At 51.0% G+C, this 19057-nt stretch overlaps 1 protein-coding gene across 6 annotated transcripts in view; it reads right to left on the bottom strand.

The window, feature by feature from the left end:
• The window catches only part of Ablim2 (actin binding LIM protein family member 2), a 124072-nt gene that overhangs the window by 4946 nt on the left and 100069 nt on the right, over positions 1-19057 (bottom strand). For 4 of the 6 annotated variants that reach the window (XM_085836636.1, XM_085836637.1, XM_085836638.1 and 1 more), the window contains 2 exons: positions 12991-13052; positions 5154-5234 (listed from right to left, as the gene is read on the bottom strand). In XM_085836636.1, coding sequence (XP_085692762.1) covers positions 5154-5234; positions 12991-13052 — 143 coding nt within the window. Of the gene's footprint in view, positions 1-5153; positions 5235-5425; positions 5434-6855; positions 6911-12990; positions 13053-18628; positions 18781-19057 lie in introns of all 6 variants that reach the window. The other 2 variants (XM_029477537.2, XR_015046919.1) reach the window with 2 other exon arrangements.

Genomic DNA, 19057 nt, shown 5'->3' with positions numbered 1-19057 from the left:
CACAGGGCCCCATGGCCCCTAGGAAGAGCTCAGAGCCCCAACCCAGGAGCTACCACTTTTGAATGACACACCAACATGGCCACACATAACCTCCTGCAGAGCCTCTTCAGCACCTCACCCACCTTTTGTGATATCTACATATTCATAAATACTAATTCTTCCAAGCCCCAGGGCTGGGGTCTTGGCCAAACACTGGCTATATGCTGCCACAAAGGTGTTTTGTGGGCATGGTTATCATCAATAACTGTCTATGAGAAAATAATTACCCTAAAAAATTTGCTTGGGCTTCAGTCCAGGGGTTGAAGGCAGTAAGAACCAAAGGTCTGCCTCAGAGCTTAGCCTCTTGAGTCACCTCATTTCAGAAATATCAATCCTAGGGTTAGAAACATGAATGCATGTTTCTAAGATCTGTGTGTCAGTCTTCATAGCTGCGAGACAATATATGAGAAAAGCAATTTAAAAGACACGTTCCTTTGGCAATTCATCTCCATATTGTAGTTGATTTAGAAGGCAAGTTAGCAGAGCGGCTTTGAGTACTGAATCCCATATCTGCCTCTTGGGAAACTCGGGCCCTGGAAGCCATCTGGATGCCTCATGGAGTTGTGAAAGAAGTGTTAAATGCACCACATGCTCAAAATAGAGCTGGGCACACAGGAGGGAACTGCAGCACTGTGCGCCTCTCAGCCCTGCTCAGGCTGTCTAGGTCCATGTTGCCACCCAGAGCACTACGCAAGCACTTTTCTCCCACCATTGACGTCACTGCTTTGCATCCTTGTAAATGGTAACACTGACTCTCCCTGTTTCTAGCAATCATCATTTTGGACCACACCCGTGGCCCCTCTCCATGGCGACCTCAGTATCCGAAGGGCTATCACTCAGGTTGGTGGATGGGATGCATACAGGTGTCCACCTGCTGCTTAACATGGTAGGTGCTCAATTAAGTATTTCTGAGTCTCTATTTAAATCCATGCACCTGTCCAGGGGACTGGTGCAGGCAGTCCTTGTCATCTGACAGGTGAGAGATCAGGCCCAGAATGGTTGCTTGTCCACAGCCAGCAACACACAGATAGACATTGCAGAGACTGGATTCACATCAGCTCTTGCTACGCCAGTGCTCAACCCCTTCCATGACACCATCAGGGCTGCCAGAAGACAATCTTGGAAATAAGTCAATGCTAACTTCAATGGGTACCGATCAGGGTATGCAGGGAATAATAGCTCAGATTAGGGCATGCCATTTCACCAGGGGCAACAGAGTTCCCATCCTTTGATCTGGGGACTCTGGGCCCAGCAGGCCCTCCAAATTCAAGCACTCAGAACACACAGGGGCGTGGGTTTCTCTGGGAAGGAGTCACTTGGTGTATTTTGGCCAAGGACAGAAATTTAGCTCTTCCAGGACAAAGAACCCCACATCAGAGGATAGAGACCTGGTCTTTGCTCCATATATGGAGATTTGTGATGCATCCAACCCCCTGTGCAGTCAAAGAGGATTTTCACAACAGGACACATGTCACACATGATGCCAAACCGGGCCCTGTGTGGCACCTTTAACTGCTGCTAGGCTGTGCCACAGGACATGTGGTAAACTGCAAACCTAGCTTAGTTGTCACGGTCACTGGACTAAATGCCAAGCTGCTTAGCACCACCCAGGGCTCTGTGAGGCCTGGACACTCCTTCCCTCTACCTGCTTGGGTCCAATCTCATAGGTTCCTTCTGGGTCTCCTTCCTCAAATAGCCTGAGTTCCCTACTGCTCCCTGGCCTTTGCAGATGTGGTTTTCTAACAAACTCTCATAGACTCAGGCGCACACAAGCGTGCTTCCCATGCCATTGCCATCCAGCCACTCATTTGAAACAAGAGGCCCAGGTTCCCGTCCTTCAGAACACTCATGCTGGCAGGTGGTTATGATAATCAGTTGATGGATGCCTCAATCTCTGATCAGACTGGTTCTACCAGGGCAGAGCTTGTATCTGTGCTTCCCCAACCCCCAAAGAGCTCCTTGAGGTCCTAGTCAGTACCTGTATCTATAAATGACTGGACGCTTGGCTGAGAACTCTGACATTGAGTGTTGATGATGATAGCAGTTATGTAAACCTGCTACAGAGGACACTGTCAGCTGCCCACCACACCCACAGTCTCTTCCTGCCCATGACTAACTTCACTTCCCAGCTTGCCTTGGGGGTAAGTGATGCCCTGTGACAAGCTCAGCCAATGAGCCTGTGAGTGGCAACCCTGTCCTTAAGACCTGCAGGAAGCCAGTCTGCCTGTGGCTACTTGGCCAGGTAAGGACAGAATACGATAAGTTGGCACAGAAAGGGTCTGTGTTCTAGCTCAGGGGAAAAGTGGGTGCTGTGCGGAGCATACAATGAGCCCTCCTTATCCAAAAGACAACTTGGTTGCTCTCAGAGAGATTTGTGGAAGCTTGTCCACCCTGAAGACCTGGCACTGGGGACTTCCAGAAGGCTTTCTCCTTCCCCATTCCTCTTTGTGACTATCAGGATTTTTACAAGCTATGAATTGGTTTCACTATAAAACTAGAGTAAAAAAAAAACCAAAACAAATAAACAAACAAAAACTAGAGTCCTCTCCCATGATACAAACACAGGGTTGGGGAAGGGGGCATTGCTCCTCCAAGAAAGCCCCACCCCCAACCCTCCAGGACCACATCCCTGTCCCCAAGCTGATATGGAAGAAAGGGCATGTGTCCCACTTTGGTCATTGTTCCACCTCCTGAGGCTGCTGAGCTTGAAGGAGAATAGTGAGAGTCACACTCTTGGGTGTGGTCACCCAGATGTGAAACCCCCTCCCCAGACTCTAGCTGGCTTCATCAGACACATTCGCAGGCAAAGCAGAAGTCACTTGAGACACACCCCTGCTCCAAAGGGAAGCAGAGAGTCTCAAGGGGAGCTGCAGGAGCTGCTACTGATGGCTTCTGAGCTCCAAGCAGTATCTCAGGGTGAAGCATTTAGTCCCAGAATCCTCAGTAACCCACAAGGGAGCCACACTTTTGAAAGATCCAAGTCACAGCAAATTGAAGCCCTCTAGGACATCCTGACCAATGGGCTACCAAGGGTCAGCAGCACCCCCTTTATACAGCAGCAGTGTGCTTGGCCATGACCCCACCATTTATAAGCCCAGGTTCAGCCAGAAGCCAAGACATCCCACTGGGGGCCATTGATGCTGCTGTCACCTGCAGAGAAGGCCAATGTCACATTTGACACTCAGGCAAAGGATTCCTGGGGCCCAGGCTCTTTAGACCACAGGTAGAGTCCTAACTCTGAGTGGCCTCCAGCCCTCCGCCCCCCACCTGCCAGTCTCACAGCTTCTGAGAGAGTCCAGCTGCTGGCCCTTCCCGCAAATGATACACACGTCGAAACACACAAGAATGCTCCACTGGCCTTTCCTCGTTTGCAGTGAGCTCCAGGCATCCTGCTAACGTCCTTCAAGCATCATAGCTTTGGCTATGTGGATCTTCGGCTGGTGCCACGGGTATGTGCCATGTGGACTGGTGGACTGGCTGCACTGGGTAACTACTTGTTTGTGTTCTTCCTGGGCTTTGCTCTGCTGCACTGTCCCCTCCCTGGCCCTCCCTGGGTGGACACTTGCCACCTGCCCATTGCCTAGCAGCTCTCTTGCCATCTCAGGTGGCAGGTCTCAGTTTCTTTCAGGAACGACTTGGGTCTCTCTAGCTCAGGCAGTGCCAGCAGCCTACTTACCTCCTGGTAAAGCTGGCTGCTCAGGACATTGATTGTCCTGGGTAGAACTGGTTGGTTTAGAGGTAGGGGTTGGGTAATGACTACCCAGAGGCTCACTGTGGGTTGTACAAAGGCAGACAAGAGAGATGGTTTTCTCCCCCAAAGACCTTGAGCTCAGGACAGGAGAAGGTGTCTCCCTAGACCCAGTATAGAGGAAACTCCGCCACTGGGTTTGTGAAATACTGCTTAGTCCTTGATCCAGACATACCTGAAGGGACCCTTCAGTCATGTGAATTCAGTGACTTCGAGTGACAGTCACTATGGGTCTAAGAAGTGCCATCTCCCCATGCACCAGCCACAGTCACCTTGTCTTCCTGCAGTTACTTCCCTGTGCACAGGGACTGGGCTTCATGTGATCTCTGACTGCACAATGACTCTCAAGCAGCTCTGGGTTATCATCCTAAGTAGATGAAGGCTCAGTGCACAAGACTTGGCAGCCCTGGAAAGCCGTTACTCGGCTATGGTACCATCCCTGCCGGGGTCACATCCCACAGGCTCTGAAAAGATGCCTCACTCACTCTATTCTGTTGCCTGTGAAAGTCCTGACTGGCCTCTGGACTGAGCATGCTTCTGTAACACAGACAGGACCTCCACACTCTGTACTCAAGCACAGGCCCCTGCCAGGTCCATCTGTCCCACCTCAGAGGCCACCTCTTTGTGAGTGTATTGGATCTCTGCTTTGCCAACCCTCCAAAGCCCTGGCCCTTCTGGGGCCCCTTGGCTATGTCTAGTTCTCTTGTCCCTGGCCACACATGAAGCCACTGCCCCATGAGAAGTGCTTCAGTGCTTGCCTGAGGCATGGGCGGAAGGTAGCCTCTGCCCAAAAGAGCCTGAAAATGCCCTCACCACAGCATGAGGCCTGGAAAGACAGCACCTCTGTGCAAGGTTCAAGAGGGGGATCCTCCCATTGATGTTGCTGACTGCTGGGTGGTTCTGAGGGAACTGAGGGCCACGGCACAGGGCACTCTAGCCTTGCCATGGAGTAAGAACTCAACCAAGTGTTCTCCTGGCCAGAGTGAACCACCAGACACTTCTCTATTGCAGCTACGTGGACTTTTCAGACCCACACTTGTCTTCCTCGGATGACCTCCCTGCTCTAGATCAGCAGAGATGCCAGGAAGTTTCTCCTTCAAGCTGGCCCCTTGACACAGCAGCACATGGCATGGGACCACCATGGGCTCCTTGGTGTACCATGCAACCCAGCTTTCCCACCCCTCTGCAAAGTCAGCATAGCTGGGTCTGTGGCTATGTTCCTTTGTCTTTGAAGATTCCTGGATCCTTGGATCTGAGCCCTGTGCTGACACCACGGCAGCACCCCCTCCTGGTATGTGTGCGGGGAACCTGATCTTGTGACTGAGATCTGTGACGTCTCAGCAGATACCTCCCTACCTCGCCTTACCTCCAGCCGTGTCCGGTCCACATCTTTGGGCAGTTTCACACGAATTCGATTTGTTACGATGAGGGAATCATAGGGATATATCTGCAGGAAAGCACCACAGGGTTATCTTGATAGGCAAGTACCCCTGAGCTGACCAAAAGGCAAACCCGGATACATACTTGTGTGGGCTGCGGACATGCACATTTCATAGAGAAAATGCAACAAAAAGGATCTTTTAACCTGGGCGTGTGCAGCGAGGTGGGAGACATCGATTAGTGAAGGCAGTCCCTTACCTTATACTCTGTAAGAGAAGAGCAGAGACCACAGGGCTGCCTTAGAAATGAAAAGAATCCATGCCCAGGATGAGAGCAATCCTCTTCCTGGGCAACTCCCACCCCCCACCCCTGTCAGCTGGGCCGTGCTTGGTCGCTGGTCCCCTGAGCAGCCTTCATGGGACTCTGATCTTAGATTTTTAAGAGATTTCAAGGCTCTCCCACAGCAAACTAAGAGCAGGAGGCATGGCCAGGAGGCTGCAGGCCACACTGGAAGCTGTCTCGGCACTGTGCTTCTCGGCTGGGAGATGTCTTTCCGGGTGGTGTTCAAGACTACTCTGAGAAAGACATCAGTCTCAGTTTACCTAGACATGCAATGGGCTCTTCAGGGAAATGCTCTGAGGGGTGTTGTGGAGTCTGATGCCTTTAGTGATGTGTATCTCTCCACCCTTCTACCACAGTCCTACCTCAATTGTCTTTTCTTCTTTTTTTTACAAGGTCTCACTGAGCTTAGGCTAGCCTTGAACTTACTATATAGCTGAGAGTGATCTTGAACTCTTGATTCGCCTGTCTTCTGACTCAAAGTGCTGGGATTACAGTATGCACCATCACATGTAGTTTATGTGGTACTGGGGATTACATCCAGGGTATGACAGGCAAGCCCTCTGCCACCCAAGCCACATCCCGGGCCCTCTTGATCATGCTTCACTTCCTGTTTTAAACTACCAAGCTCTGAACTGCTCCTTCTGACAAGGGTTTTCTCTAGACTTAAGGTATCAGATAGAAGTTAAGGCAGTTTGGATGGCAGGGGTTCCATACACACAGGAAGGGTCACGAGAATCTGGCCCTCAAAATCATTCTGGAAGGAAGATGCCTGTATGAGACAGGCCCTTGGTCTTCCGACTTGAGACTCTGGAGTGCCAGCTCCATGGCTGGAGACTGGAACAACTACGTTAAGAGCAGGTTGAATGCTGCCATCTGTGTTCGAACTGGTATGCAAAAGCAAGATTCCCCGCCCCCCCCCCCCCCAGCATTCCAGAGGATCACGGTTAGGGTGGCCAAGTGCATGACCCTATTCAGAGCTGAGGGAGCAGCCTTCAGTGGAGTGCCTGTCACATGATCAGCTGGCCACTCACACACATGTCAGCAGACACGTGGATAAGGGCAAAGATGGGGTTTGACTTGCACTGTTCAGCTCAGACCCTGGAAGCTGTTTACTTATAACTGCTGTACTCCAAGAGATGCACAGCACTAAAAAGCCATGACAGGCCCCTGCAGCATAGGATGAAAAAGCTGGGGGCCATCAGGTACCCCTCCAGGGGACCCTTCATCCATGGTGCAGAGCCTTCTGCCAGCAGGTCCCGGAGGGGTCGTCTCAGAATGAGACTGATCAACATGTGCTAGTGATTCTGGCCAAGCCAGAGACCCACGGGGGTCCCCATTATGTGTACCTCGCGTGCCCCAGCTGGCATCCGGGTCTGCTCCACAAGGGGCCAGGTTGGCATTCTGGAAGAGAGAAAGAGAGAGAGACCGGCAAGAGGCAGGTTGCATGGGGCGGGCAGTAGGGGGCTGGAAGACAGCCCCCAATGCATCCTGGGTCCTCATACATCTGGGAGAGGAGAGTGTTTGACAAGTTTAGGTGACAAACAGATGTTGTCACCTAACGTTGAACGTTGGAAAGTGAATATCCGGGAACCTGTCCTGTGGGCTGCTGGCTTTCACACCTGCCTCAGAAGTCTTTGAACCCTACCTGTTTGATCAATTCTGCCCTCCCTTTAAACATGAGCTCTGGTGCCTGGATCCTGCTCTGAAGCTGGCATGACCTACAGGGCAGTTCAGCGCCCTTTCCTGTACTAATGTTGTGATAGGGCTAGCGTGTGATATCTCTGTTCCTCCTTGTAAAAAGTAGCTTCAATGTGCTGTTCCCACACTCTAGGTAGACCCGAGAGTCACCCCGTCTCACTGTGCCTATATGATGGCAAAGGGGTACCCATATATATGACTACTGCCTCCTGGAGGCTATGCACTGTTCTTACTGTATCCCCAGAGTCCCTAGCTATGCACCAATGCCGGTGCTTTAGACAAAAGGGGCCCTGGCCTCCCTCTGGAAACCATAGGCATCCCCACAGCTCCAGGTTCCCAAAAGGATCCTGGTGTCCAGAAGTCCCTAGTACGCTGGACAGAGTGGCCTTGCTCTGATATTCATACTCAAGAAGTAACATTCTAGACAGGAAGTGGGCAGCTGACCATTGCCTGACTCAGGCTCTTCTCTCAACTGCTCATGGCTGTCATTAACAAACTGTCATTTCAGAACCATCTTGGTCATTGAAGGTCTTTTTTCTTTCTCTTCTTCCCACATGGAAAACCCCATCTGTACAAGCTACCCCTGTCTATGGGGTCCCTGCCACTGCAAAGCGCACTGGGCTCCCATGAGGCTGCAGCATCCCTGTCCCATCTGACTCCTGCCACAGCCATGCCTGTTGTCTACACACGGATTGTGGGGTGAGCCGAGCTCCCTGAAGAATGTCTGACTGTACTCCAGGGCCCAGCACAGTCCAGGGGCTGAAACAGGGTCAGAGCTGTTGGGCAGAGTTTCTGAAACAGGCCCCAGGGATTGCATTTCAGCAGAGCACTGCAGGTAGGGGCACCCTGTGCTCCGCCTGCAGATACAGTTACAAGGAAAGCTGCTTCTGGTGGACTGAAGGACCGATGGACCGTAAAGCAGGCGAAAAGTGGGGCACAAGCTATAAGCGGGCTCTACACCCCAGAGAATGTGGAAGCAGAGACACCTCCCCCCCATGCACTAAAACCCTTCATCTGAAACAAGGAGATGGAGGCCCAAAGATCCCTGCTACCTCCTTCCTACCTCAGCTGGATCCTGCAGGCTGTGACTGGCTGTGGAGAGGGTGAGTGTACACACAAGGAGTTGGAATGGGCCTTTCTTTAACATTTCTGATATTTGGCTTACCATGGACTTTTGGGCATGAGTGTGCATTTCTTTCTTTTCCTTCCTTTCTTCCTTTTTTTCTTCCTTCCTTCCTTCCTTCCCTCTTTCCTTTCTTGATTTGTTTGGTTTTTTTTTTTTTTTTTTTTTTTTTGAGATGTCTTGGCTGGTCTAGAACTTGCTATGTAGACCAGGCTGACCTCAAAATCATAGGCATCTACCTGTCTTTGCCTCCCCAGTGCCAGGATTAAAAGCATGCACCACCAAGTCCAGAAGACCTGGGTTTCCAACACAACTTCAATGACTCAATCTAAGGGTTCCACCCTCGTTTGCCCTACTGGGCCCTAAGCCCTACATCCTTAGCTAAGGGTCTTATCATCAGGCCATAACTCTCCGTGACCTCGCTCCTTCACCTTTCCCCTTAGAAGTTTTCACAAACAGCTTTGGGAACATTTTCTCAGCCTAAGATCAGTATCCTGGGCACACGGGTCCACGAGAGAGCCTCTGGTGCAAACTGAGGCCAGCCTGCCTTGGCCAAGCCTTTGCAGCTAGGACAGATTTATGCAAAGGAGGAATGCTGCCACCTAGTGCTTGGAATCTCATGTCGCAAGCAGCCAATCACCTGCAATCACCAAAGGCGCTTCCTCCAGCCATCTAGGTCTGAGGAAAGGGAGGAAGGATGGGGACTGGGCCAGCCTCCAAATGGAGGAACTTCTAGAGCAGAAAGAGTAGAATCTATGCCCCATGTGTCTCTGCAGACCACTCAATGCAAGCAAGTCTTAGGCTAACCATCTGTGAGGCCCAGCAGCAGAGCTGAGGGACAAGAACCAGTCCAAGGCTGTACGTACTGCCTGACCCTGTCTAACTGACCCCACCCTGTCTAACTCCTCTGCAGTTCTCAATGAGTGCCAGGGTTGTCAAAGGTGATATGTTATATATCTTCCCCATCTGGGCACATATGAGCTCTACGGACACATTCTCTAATCTCGCTGTCTCGCTGTACCCCACAAGGTTGGACGCATCCACAGGCTTTACTGTCCGGGCTCAGAGGGGTCAAGCATCTTTGCTGAGTTCACACAGAAAACGCACAGGACTGGAGGAGTTTGAACCCCTGGCCTTTGCTTTCCCAAGATTATACTATGGTTGCTCGTAGGAATGAGGTCATGGCCAGCCACCCTGGCTGCTGTGATTTTCCTGCTAAAGCCACATAGGAATGAGAGGCCTGACTCAGCAGATGCTAGTGTGGAAGAGGGGCTGGGGGAGGGGGGCTTGCTTTTGAAGTCATGACTCATTTGGAAACTATTATCCATTCAGAGCTCATGGAAAGATCTTCTAGTCAAATGTGTTCTTATAATCACTCAGATATAAGAACCAGGCTTCCCACCCTCGTTAGTTCTAGGAAATAAAGACTATGAAAGTTTACATAGCTTGCTTCAAGATGGCTGGGAATTCAGGGTTCTTTAATTCAAATACATGCTCCCTCCAGAATCTCAGCTGAAGATCTATAGTCACCAACAGACCACTCCCACCCCCCAAACCCCCATCCTGTGCCTCTTTCAGAGACAGGTCTCATAGAGCCCAGGTTAGCCTTGAACTCACTATGTAGCTAATGCTGGCCTTAAACTCCTGGTCCCTTTTTCTCTTTAAACACTTAAAAAATATATATATAAATTTACATTTTTTTGAGGCAGGGTCTCACCATGTAGCCTAGGCTGTCCTGGAATTTTCTATACAGACCAGGCTGGTCTTGAACCCACTGGCATCTGCCTGCCTCCCAAGTACCAGGGTTAAAGGTGTGCATCGCCATGCTCAGCTGACATAAACACTTTTGGAGTTTATGAACGCATGGAAACTGGATTCAAAAGGTATGAGTTTCTGCATTTCTCTACTGGTTCAAGCTTGTGAGTGAGTTACTCTGTAGTCTTGGTGACTCTTGTTTACTAGATCTATGTGTGATTTTAAGACTGAGCAAGGCACCTATATAAGTTCTCTGTGACTGCTGGGTTGTTGGATGTCTTTACGTTTCTGCCACTGTTTCATGAGGACACTGCCACTCTCCATTCCTGCTCTCCCTTCATATATTACCTATTTGAAACTTAATTTCACTGTCACAGCATCATGTCTCCCAAATCTTTTTCTTATTATTCCTATTTGTTTGAGAATATGTTTTCAGTGTGTATCTTGCTATTTTTTAGCCCAACCTGACAGCCTGGTTTTGTTTTTTTTTAATGTTGGAATTTAGTCTGTTCACAGGTAACATCAGCATTTCTCCAAGTGGGACTTCTTCCAAGGAGCAGCCACAAGGACCTTCAGGTGGCCAGTCACTATTCTCTTATGGATGGGCGGACCAGGCAGCACACGTCAATCATTACTGACTTATTTAAAGGGAGACCTGCAGCAGGTGGCTGCTAGTCTGCTGGATTATGACCATCTTCCTCCTGTGGCAGGTTTGGGTTATCAGGACATTCTCATGCCCTTTGACATGTACAACACTAGGGGTCACTAGGTCTTGTGACAAACCCCTCTTGGGTTTGGAGAAGGACTTGGGAGAACTTCTGTTCCTTCAGACACAGGACACGGTAAAAGGGTCGTGATCATGACTGTCCAGTCTTCACTATCAGGAAGCTGACTACTGCTTTGGTAGCTTTTCTCATGCAATGCAATTTGTTTGTTTTTGACGGAACACACTCCTGAGGCTCCCTCTCTTCTGGATCTTGCTCTCACTGAGCCTGTACTTTGATTTAGACTAATCCCTCACCCCCAAATCCTTTCCGATAGCAAAGCGCTCAATGAATTTGAGTCTGAGGCACTGCAGGTCACTGGCAAAGGTTTGTGGGCAAGCACTACAGGAACTCCAGAGAGAAGAGCCAGGTTTGAACTGTTGGGCATGGCTGTAAAAGACTGTCTGGGTGACTGAATACCTAGCCTTCTGATGAGGATGCATGGATGGATGTATTGGAGGAGTGAGGATGGAAAAGAGCATGCACAGAAAACCAGGGATCCCAGAGCCAAGTGGAAAGTGAGAACTCTTTTGAGGATGGACTCCACCTTGGGGAATTCAAGCCCAGGGCACTTAGGTCTGCTTATTCTCCCCTCCCACATTCACATAAGATCTGCCTCTCAGTCCTGCAGAGTTAAGATGATGTTCACAATAGCTCCAGGAGGAAGATGGACCCACTAGGGTCCACAGCACCTATTCTCAAGAGAACTTGGTAGAGACCATGACCTTTGCAGACATGGAAGCTCCCCAGTGTGAGAGGAGAGCTGAGATTCTCCCAGGTGGTCACCTTCTGTGTGTCCTCCTAGAGTGCTGGCTGCACACAGGCTGGGCATGCAGACAGCCCAGAGTCCTTACCTTCCTCTCAATCACAAAGCAAACACCTAGGACCTGGCTTGAATGGGGACATATATTAGCTAGGTCAAGCTGGAACACTGGCACCTCTGGGCCCCTTGCTTAGAGAGCAACCGTTCCAGGTAAAAAAGAGAACCTTCTAGAGAGACAGACAGAGTTCCCATATCCGTATATCCCTGACTCTAGGTAGAGAGTCTTACATCTGATGTTAGAGGAATCCTGTTTCCAGCCCCCCTTGCTTTCCCTGTGGAAGACAGATTCCATTGGAAACTTAGAAGCATGCAACATGCAAGGTCCATTTCAGAGCAGGAAGGAAGGTCAATGGATGGGAAGGACCATGAACCTCTAGAGGTGCCTGCACGGGGAACACCCTGAGTCTAGGTCCTGAACAGAAGCACAGGAAATCAAAACCTGAGAGGGTAGAGAAAACAATGGCTAGTCCCCAAAGGATGCCTGTGGCCCCTGGAGATACCTCCCTGGTCATCAGAGTGTCCCATAGAGAAAAGGATAATCCAGACAGTTGGCTCTGAGTTCACATTGGAAAAGACCACTCCAGCAACACACACACACACACACACACACACACACACACACACACTCACTCACTCATTCCATTCTCTTGAGAAGTGGATTGTCTTGATTTATATACAACTTCCTGACACTAGGAAAGTTTTCCTCGGTGATGGAGATTCTCCTGGGGTTCTGTGCTACATGAAGCTTGGTAGGCTCTGGATCATTAGGACACCTCAGCCTAGTGAGAGCCAACGTGGCTATAGGCTCCTCATAAAGGGCACTGGACCAGGGCACATGCCTGGCTCTCTTTGGGGTGTCAGGCTAGAGACCACCTGCACTTGCCTTCGTGTATTTTGAGATTGGGAAGAGGATAAGAGCCAGTGACCACAGACCACATGCTAGTACATGGGATGAGCACGGCTCCATAGACACAGGAACACATCAGCCATGGGGAAGGGTATGGGGCTGAAGAGCATCTCAAAGCAGCCCTAGTCATTCTGGGTGACCTACAGCTCCCCTGTCTTACACACTGGGGACTCTTTGGCTTCTGGGGCACAGCAGAAAAGAGTCAGAGTATAGCTGGTTGCGGCCTGGTAACTTTTGACATGGAAAAAGCTACAGTGGCAGCGTCTTTAGCAGAACATCAGGCAGAGGCAAGCAGGCAAGCAGGATCCCTGCCTCTCCGATGCGATGAGGTCACAAAGCTATGGGGATGAGTGCAGGTAGGCAGCAAGTGATGGTTAGTGCCCCACAGGTAGGGAGGGTCCAAGTACCTACCCGGAGGTCCAGGCCATCCTTCCTGGGTCCTGGAAGAGGGTCAGGTTTGGAATAAGGAAAGCCTGTAACAGATACAGCACAGCCTCGTCACGCACTCAGCCTGACCAGGGGAAGGCGGGGTCCATGACACTTCCAGCAGAGGGACAGGACTAGGCAGGTGACAACAAGCAGAGGTCCCTAAAGATAATCTGCCTGCCTTGCTTGTGACCTTTTATCCCCAGGACCCAGAGTGACATCTGAGCCAGTTATCCACATCATTCCTATTTGGGGGCCCAATGCCACTGATACCCAGGTTTAGGATAAGCCTCAGTATCTCATCACCTACACTAGCTCCTCTCCTAGACATGTGACCTCCTAGGCTAGGTAGGACTGTGCCATCCTGTGATACAGGCCACCACAGGCCACCACCAGCCACATAGGATTGGGGATCTTTGAGGCTGGGGGGGAATCTCAAATTCAAATAGGGATTAATTATTAGTGCCTCTTGAAATGGAATGGGTGGGGCAGAGACCCAGGGATCCTTGCTGCTCTAGCATGAGGCCAAAGGCCAGGGGAGCTACTGGGCAGCAGGGAAAAGGCTCAGAGGGGCCATGGGCCACATCACTCACCATTCACACCAAGGACTGACATGGGGCAAGTCAGAGTGGCCTGCCCACCCTGTTTGGCCCAGCTGCTAAGCATGCACATGGTTTATGGACACACATGCAGGCAAAACATCCAAACACATACAATAACTTTTTAAAGAGAAAGCAGCATCTTGAGAAGAGAAGGATGGGTGGCCGTGGTACTCCACCCATCTCCCATCCCTGGGGTCTTCCCTTTTTGAGATTTTTAAATGCTTGAAATTATCACGTTCTCTCTGGAAACGGTCCCATAACCACTCTTTAAGGTGACAACTTCTCTCAGTCCCCCTGTCCCCTTTGAGAAGGTCCCTTGTCCCTCCCTCCCAGAAGCATATTCCCACTGGATGTAGAACTCACAGCCGGGCCTTCCTTTCAGCACGCAAAGACAAACCACTTGCTTCCTGTGCCTGCAGTTTCCATAAGGAGGTGGATGTCATCAGCTAGCGCTTCCTGCAGACGACCTTGCTCTTCTCACTGCATACTTCCAACAAGCTGGGAGTCGGGTTTGGTTTGGTTTTGTTGCTTGTTTGTTTTGCGTTTTAAACCTTAGCGATCAGAAGTTTAGCGGCATGTCTTGATGTGGACTTTTTTGGTTGACTGGGGTCCCCTCAGCTTCTTGATCTTGCAGGCTTATGTCTTCAGCTGAGTCCGGGAGAGTTTCAGCCATTGTTCCTTTGAGGGGTTCTGACCCATTCTTTCTCCCCTTCTAGGAATTCAAAGATACAAAGCTCGTTTTCCAGGTCCCAGGTGCTTGTTTTCCTTCTCTTCTTGGTCCAGACTGGAACGAAGATTCCGACATGCTCTGTTGGGGTCGGCCGTCCTGTCGCTGAGCCCTCCCAACAGGGTTTTACATCGTTTTCTACCTTTCAGTTCAATGTCAGTTTTCAGCTGATCCCTTTTGCAAAATAATCTGTTTCTTTGGCGAGACTTTTTCTCTATTCTGGTCTTGACGCAACTGCTCACTGGAGCATCTTGCTTTCGAGTGCCTTAGACTCCTTGGATGGCATCAACCCCGGTTCTACCCAGTGTTCCTTTGAGTCTGCTGACTCTCATCCTCATTGGGATGCTACCATCACAGTTCCCGGTGCTGCAAGTCATTTTTGATTGCCTCCTCATATCCAAATGTTGTAATAAAAAATGGGGTCTTACGTAGTCTTCCATTTTAGCAAGTCACAGTGCTGTTGGGCCCAGTGTTCACAGCAGACTGATCACTGACTTTTGGAATGCTGATTAAAAAGCTACTCCATTCTTCTTGACTTGCTTAGAGTCGCTGGTGTCCACACCCCTGCCCCCCAATCTCTGCTGTAGCTGCTGTGTGTACATCCCACCAGTAGGAGGCAGAAAAGCCTAGCGATACATAAAGACCACTTTCCTAGGCCTCCTCTGTGCTGGCCTCCTGCTCCATCTCCATACTCTGTCCCCACTGGAGTGGTCAGCCTTTTCCCCCTTCCCTCCTGTGGCTGTTTGCTCCACTATAGCCTCCTCCTTTTAGCTGTGCTTAGCAAGGAGAGCCAGACAGGTGTATCTGTGAAGGTCTTGTCCTTGGAGTTGCTAATCTGTCTTAGGGAGGGACCTGCCATCCTGTGATTTTAAAGGGTCTAGAGTCCTGTGTGCAGCAGAGCAGATAACTTTTGTATTTAAAGCCCCCTCACAATCCAAAGGTTCAATCCCATGCCCAGGGACCTCTGTGCCTTGAACACAAGGGAGCTGGGGCCTAGGGAGATTATGTGACCTGGATGAGATCAAATGGCCCAAGCAGGTCTTCTAGGGACCTGTATGTCTGATAAGATCATATGACCTTCAAGAGTGTGGGGCCATGAGAGAGGGGTGGGCATGCACAGGAAGAGGAAGGTATAAAAGACAGAAGACCCTGAGCAAGTTCACAGCTGTGTGCTCCTGACCCTGGGTTATAGAAGGCTCTTCAGGCACTATCCACCCCCCAACTCCTGGGCTAGACCTAGGCTTTGCCTAACTACACAGCCCTGTGCTGGCTCTCAGGGGCCCATCCATAGCCACTATGAAGCACACTGCTGATCTCCCTTGGAGTACTCAGCACATGGTCCTTGGCTCTGTTCTATTCAGGATGGCTCATAAGAGGTCAGGGTGGCGACTGGACACTCGGGATGCTGATGACTGGGAGAAAAGAGTTCCTGATGCAGTGGGAGGTGCAAGCTTGTCACAGTATCCCAGGCTGTTCTGACAACTGACTGGCAGGTCACCATTCCTTCACTGGGTCCAGTATGTGACTCCCAGTGCCTGCTCTGTCCAGGATATTTCCTCTCAGCTCTGAACAGCAGAACTCAATGTCCCTGAGCAGGCATGAGTTTCAGGCTGGGGAAGCCACTGGGACAGGCTTGAGCCGGCAGGTGGCTGTAGGTTCACTGCATTCTGACTTGAGTGTCTGGATGTTCCACCAAGATATCCTCACGAGACTGCATGCCCAGGCATCCTGCATGAGTGCCGAGGAACCTCATGCTACAGGGAGTGATCCTGGATCATTCTTCTTGTTGTAGATGAGGGAATTTCATACCATTGCAGCTTGTTAGGGGACCCGAGGTCACATAGCAGTGACTAGGTGGGGCTCTACCAGCCGGACAGACACCAATACGGTGCTCTGTGTCGATCCCTCTCATGGTTTCCTGGACACATTTGTCGTCTTCAGATCTTTCCTGGAAGCCATGCCTGCTCCCATCTTGTGGCTGGCTAGTCCCTCTCCCTGCTATACCACCATGTCTCCCTCCCTCAGGCTCTGCAGAGGCCAGTCTACAAATGTTCATGTGTACTGTGCATTGGCCAGAGTGCCTCTCTAACACAGACGCTGGCACCACATCCTGTCACCTTCCAGCTCACTTGGTCCCATGGGAGACACCTTAAGTCCTCTGGGGCTGTCATTGCACAGGGTGGGGGGGGGCTGGTAACAGTAACTTGGCCACACAGTTTGCTAGCCCTGCATCTATCTGCCTTCGGCTGGTTCAGTCCTTTCCAAGAACCGCCTCCTTCCAGGACCACATCTTGAGGCCTGCTAGGCACTGGCCTCCATGGGGACTTCTTATATCTCCATGGCACCCTTCCCAGAATGCTCCAGCTGCCAATCTTCACATACCACCTGACTGGCCTCATCTCACTGCAGCTCCACAGGTCAGGCCCAGCTCTGGTCCCATGCCTAGAACAGGGCTGGGACAAGGCCAGTGGACTAGGTGACTGGACTGCTCCTGCTTGTCTGGACCCCGATTCGGTACTGGAAATGCCAAAGATCTTCCACTTGTGATACCTGCGGATTCTGTCACATAGGGCTCTTGGTCACAGCTCTACCACCAGGTGCTTGATTGGCTGCCACCCTTAGTACTCCCAGGTGCAACTGACAGGCCAGGAGGAGCTCTTTATAACCATAGACATGGCAACAAGGGACAACTCTTTCTCAACATGAACTATCCAGGGGTCAAAGAATGAAGGGCAAAGAATGTGGCCCTCCCTCCTTTTCTTCCTTCCTTCCTTCCTTCCTTCCTTCCTTCCTTCCTTCCTTCCTTCCTCCCTCCCTTCCTTTCTTCCTCCCTCCCTCCCTCCCTTCTTTCCTTCCTTCCTTGTTTCCTTCCTTCCTTCTTTCCTTCCTCCCTTCCTTCCTTCCTCTCTCCCTCCCTTCCTCCCTCCCTCCCTCCCTCCCTTCCTTCCTTCCTTCTTTCCTTCCTCCCTCCCTTCCTTCCTCCCTCCTTTCCCCTTCCTTCCTTCCTTCCTTCCTTCCTTCCTTCCTTCCTTCCTTCCTTCCTCCCTTCCTTCCTTTCTCCCTCCCTCCCTCCCTCCCTCCCTTCCTTCTTTCCTCCCTTCCTCCCTCCCTTCCATTGGAGAAGAACAGAGCCACAGAATCCAGTCCTGCCGCTGGCTGCTACTGAGTGGCTCGGGGGATGGGAGTGGGGGGCGCAATGTGCTCATCAGCAGACACTGGCACATCCACCATTCCATATTCCACAAGGGTCTCATAGTGGAGGACACGGAGGTGACACCAATGCCAATGGCACAGGGCAGTCTGGAGTGAAGTGGCCCCTGAGAGGTTTCCCTTGTACTTCCTGAATCACTAAATCAGAGTCTCGTTTGTCTCCAATCCCCAAGCTGCCCTGAGCCCACTCCTCCCACCTTCCTCTCAGCCTGGTGAAGTAAGGCCAGGGGTTACTCCTCTGAAAACTTTGGGGCCTTGCTAGGAACCACTGAGACCCCTGGGTAGTGTCTTTTGTGACCCAAATGCTTGAATTATACCACCAGCTCTCTGACTACCATGCCCATGTCTGTGTGTGCACATCTGTACTCACATATGTAAGTAAGGGAGCCCAAGAGAGAGGATAGGACAAGAAAGATCAGGATGTAGGGTCCAGAGGACATGTATCTACACGGTGCAAGTTAAGGGAGGGGACTCTGGGAATCAAGTCTCACTCGAAGGCTTTCAAGGTTCTCCTCTTACAACAAAAGCCAACTCTGTCCCTTTTCATGCAGACTCGGGCAGTTATCAATGACCATTCCCACAGAGCCAAGAAACATGTCTATAATAAAATGTATACCCATTGGCAGGATAGCAGTGCCTGGCAGAGAACAACTGTCCCATGGGACTGGGCAGCACAATGGGATGAAGGTAAGGGCACAGGTGTAGTGCTAGACACTGTGGGTTTCCTACTCCGGTGACATGAAGTCTGAACACCAGGAGAAAAGCTGAGGCAGGGGGATGTAGTCATGACTGCTGGCACATGTCAGGTGGAGTGGTCCAAACCCTCACTAAAGGTTCTGCTGTGCAGAACCCTCCTCAGCTGTGGCACAGGTGCCAGCAGCACAGGTGCCTGGGTTCAAACCCTCACTAAAAGTTCTACTGTGCAGACCCCACCTCCTCAGCTGTGGTACAGATGCCAGCACAGGTGACTAGGTTCAAACCCTCACTAGAGGTTCTGCTGTGCAGACACCCCCCCTTCCTCAGCACAGGTGCCTGAGTTCCTAAGGGCCAGGTGCACTCACATAACAGCTGCTGCATCACTTACATTGACTTGCTGTGGGGATGCAACAGAGGAAAGTGATGACAGACAAGACCTTGTCACTGTGGGGATGACCAGTGAAGACACCTGATAACAGCCTGCCTCACAGAGACCAGCACACTCAAAAGGTCCTGGGATGAACACCCCTGTACTGGCACCTGTAGATGAGAAAGTGCCACAGGGTGGTATAGGTACACACACAGGCCACCCAGCATGTCCACTGACATCTATAGCTCTGCTTCTTTCCACACTATATTCTGCTTCCCTCAGTCCTGAGTCTCAGGCAGTCCATAAGTCCCAGTGGTGACTGCTGGTGGCACGGGCTGAGTGACATGGAGAGAGTCTGGGTTGAGGTCATGGGAATAGCATCAGACACCCCCCTAACAGAGCAAGGGCTAAACACTGAAAAATGCCATCCTGAAAAAAAATCAGCAT

Source organism: Mus caroli, unplaced genomic scaffold, assembly GCF_978045245.1.
Source record: "Mus caroli unplaced genomic scaffold, Mus_caroli_1 scaffold_4, whole genome shotgun sequence".
NCBI classification, from domain to species: Eukaryota; Metazoa; Chordata; class Mammalia; order Rodentia; family Muridae; genus Mus; species Mus caroli.
Note: the sequence above shows the minus strand (reverse complement) of the source record. Positions and strands in the feature narration are given on the sequence as shown.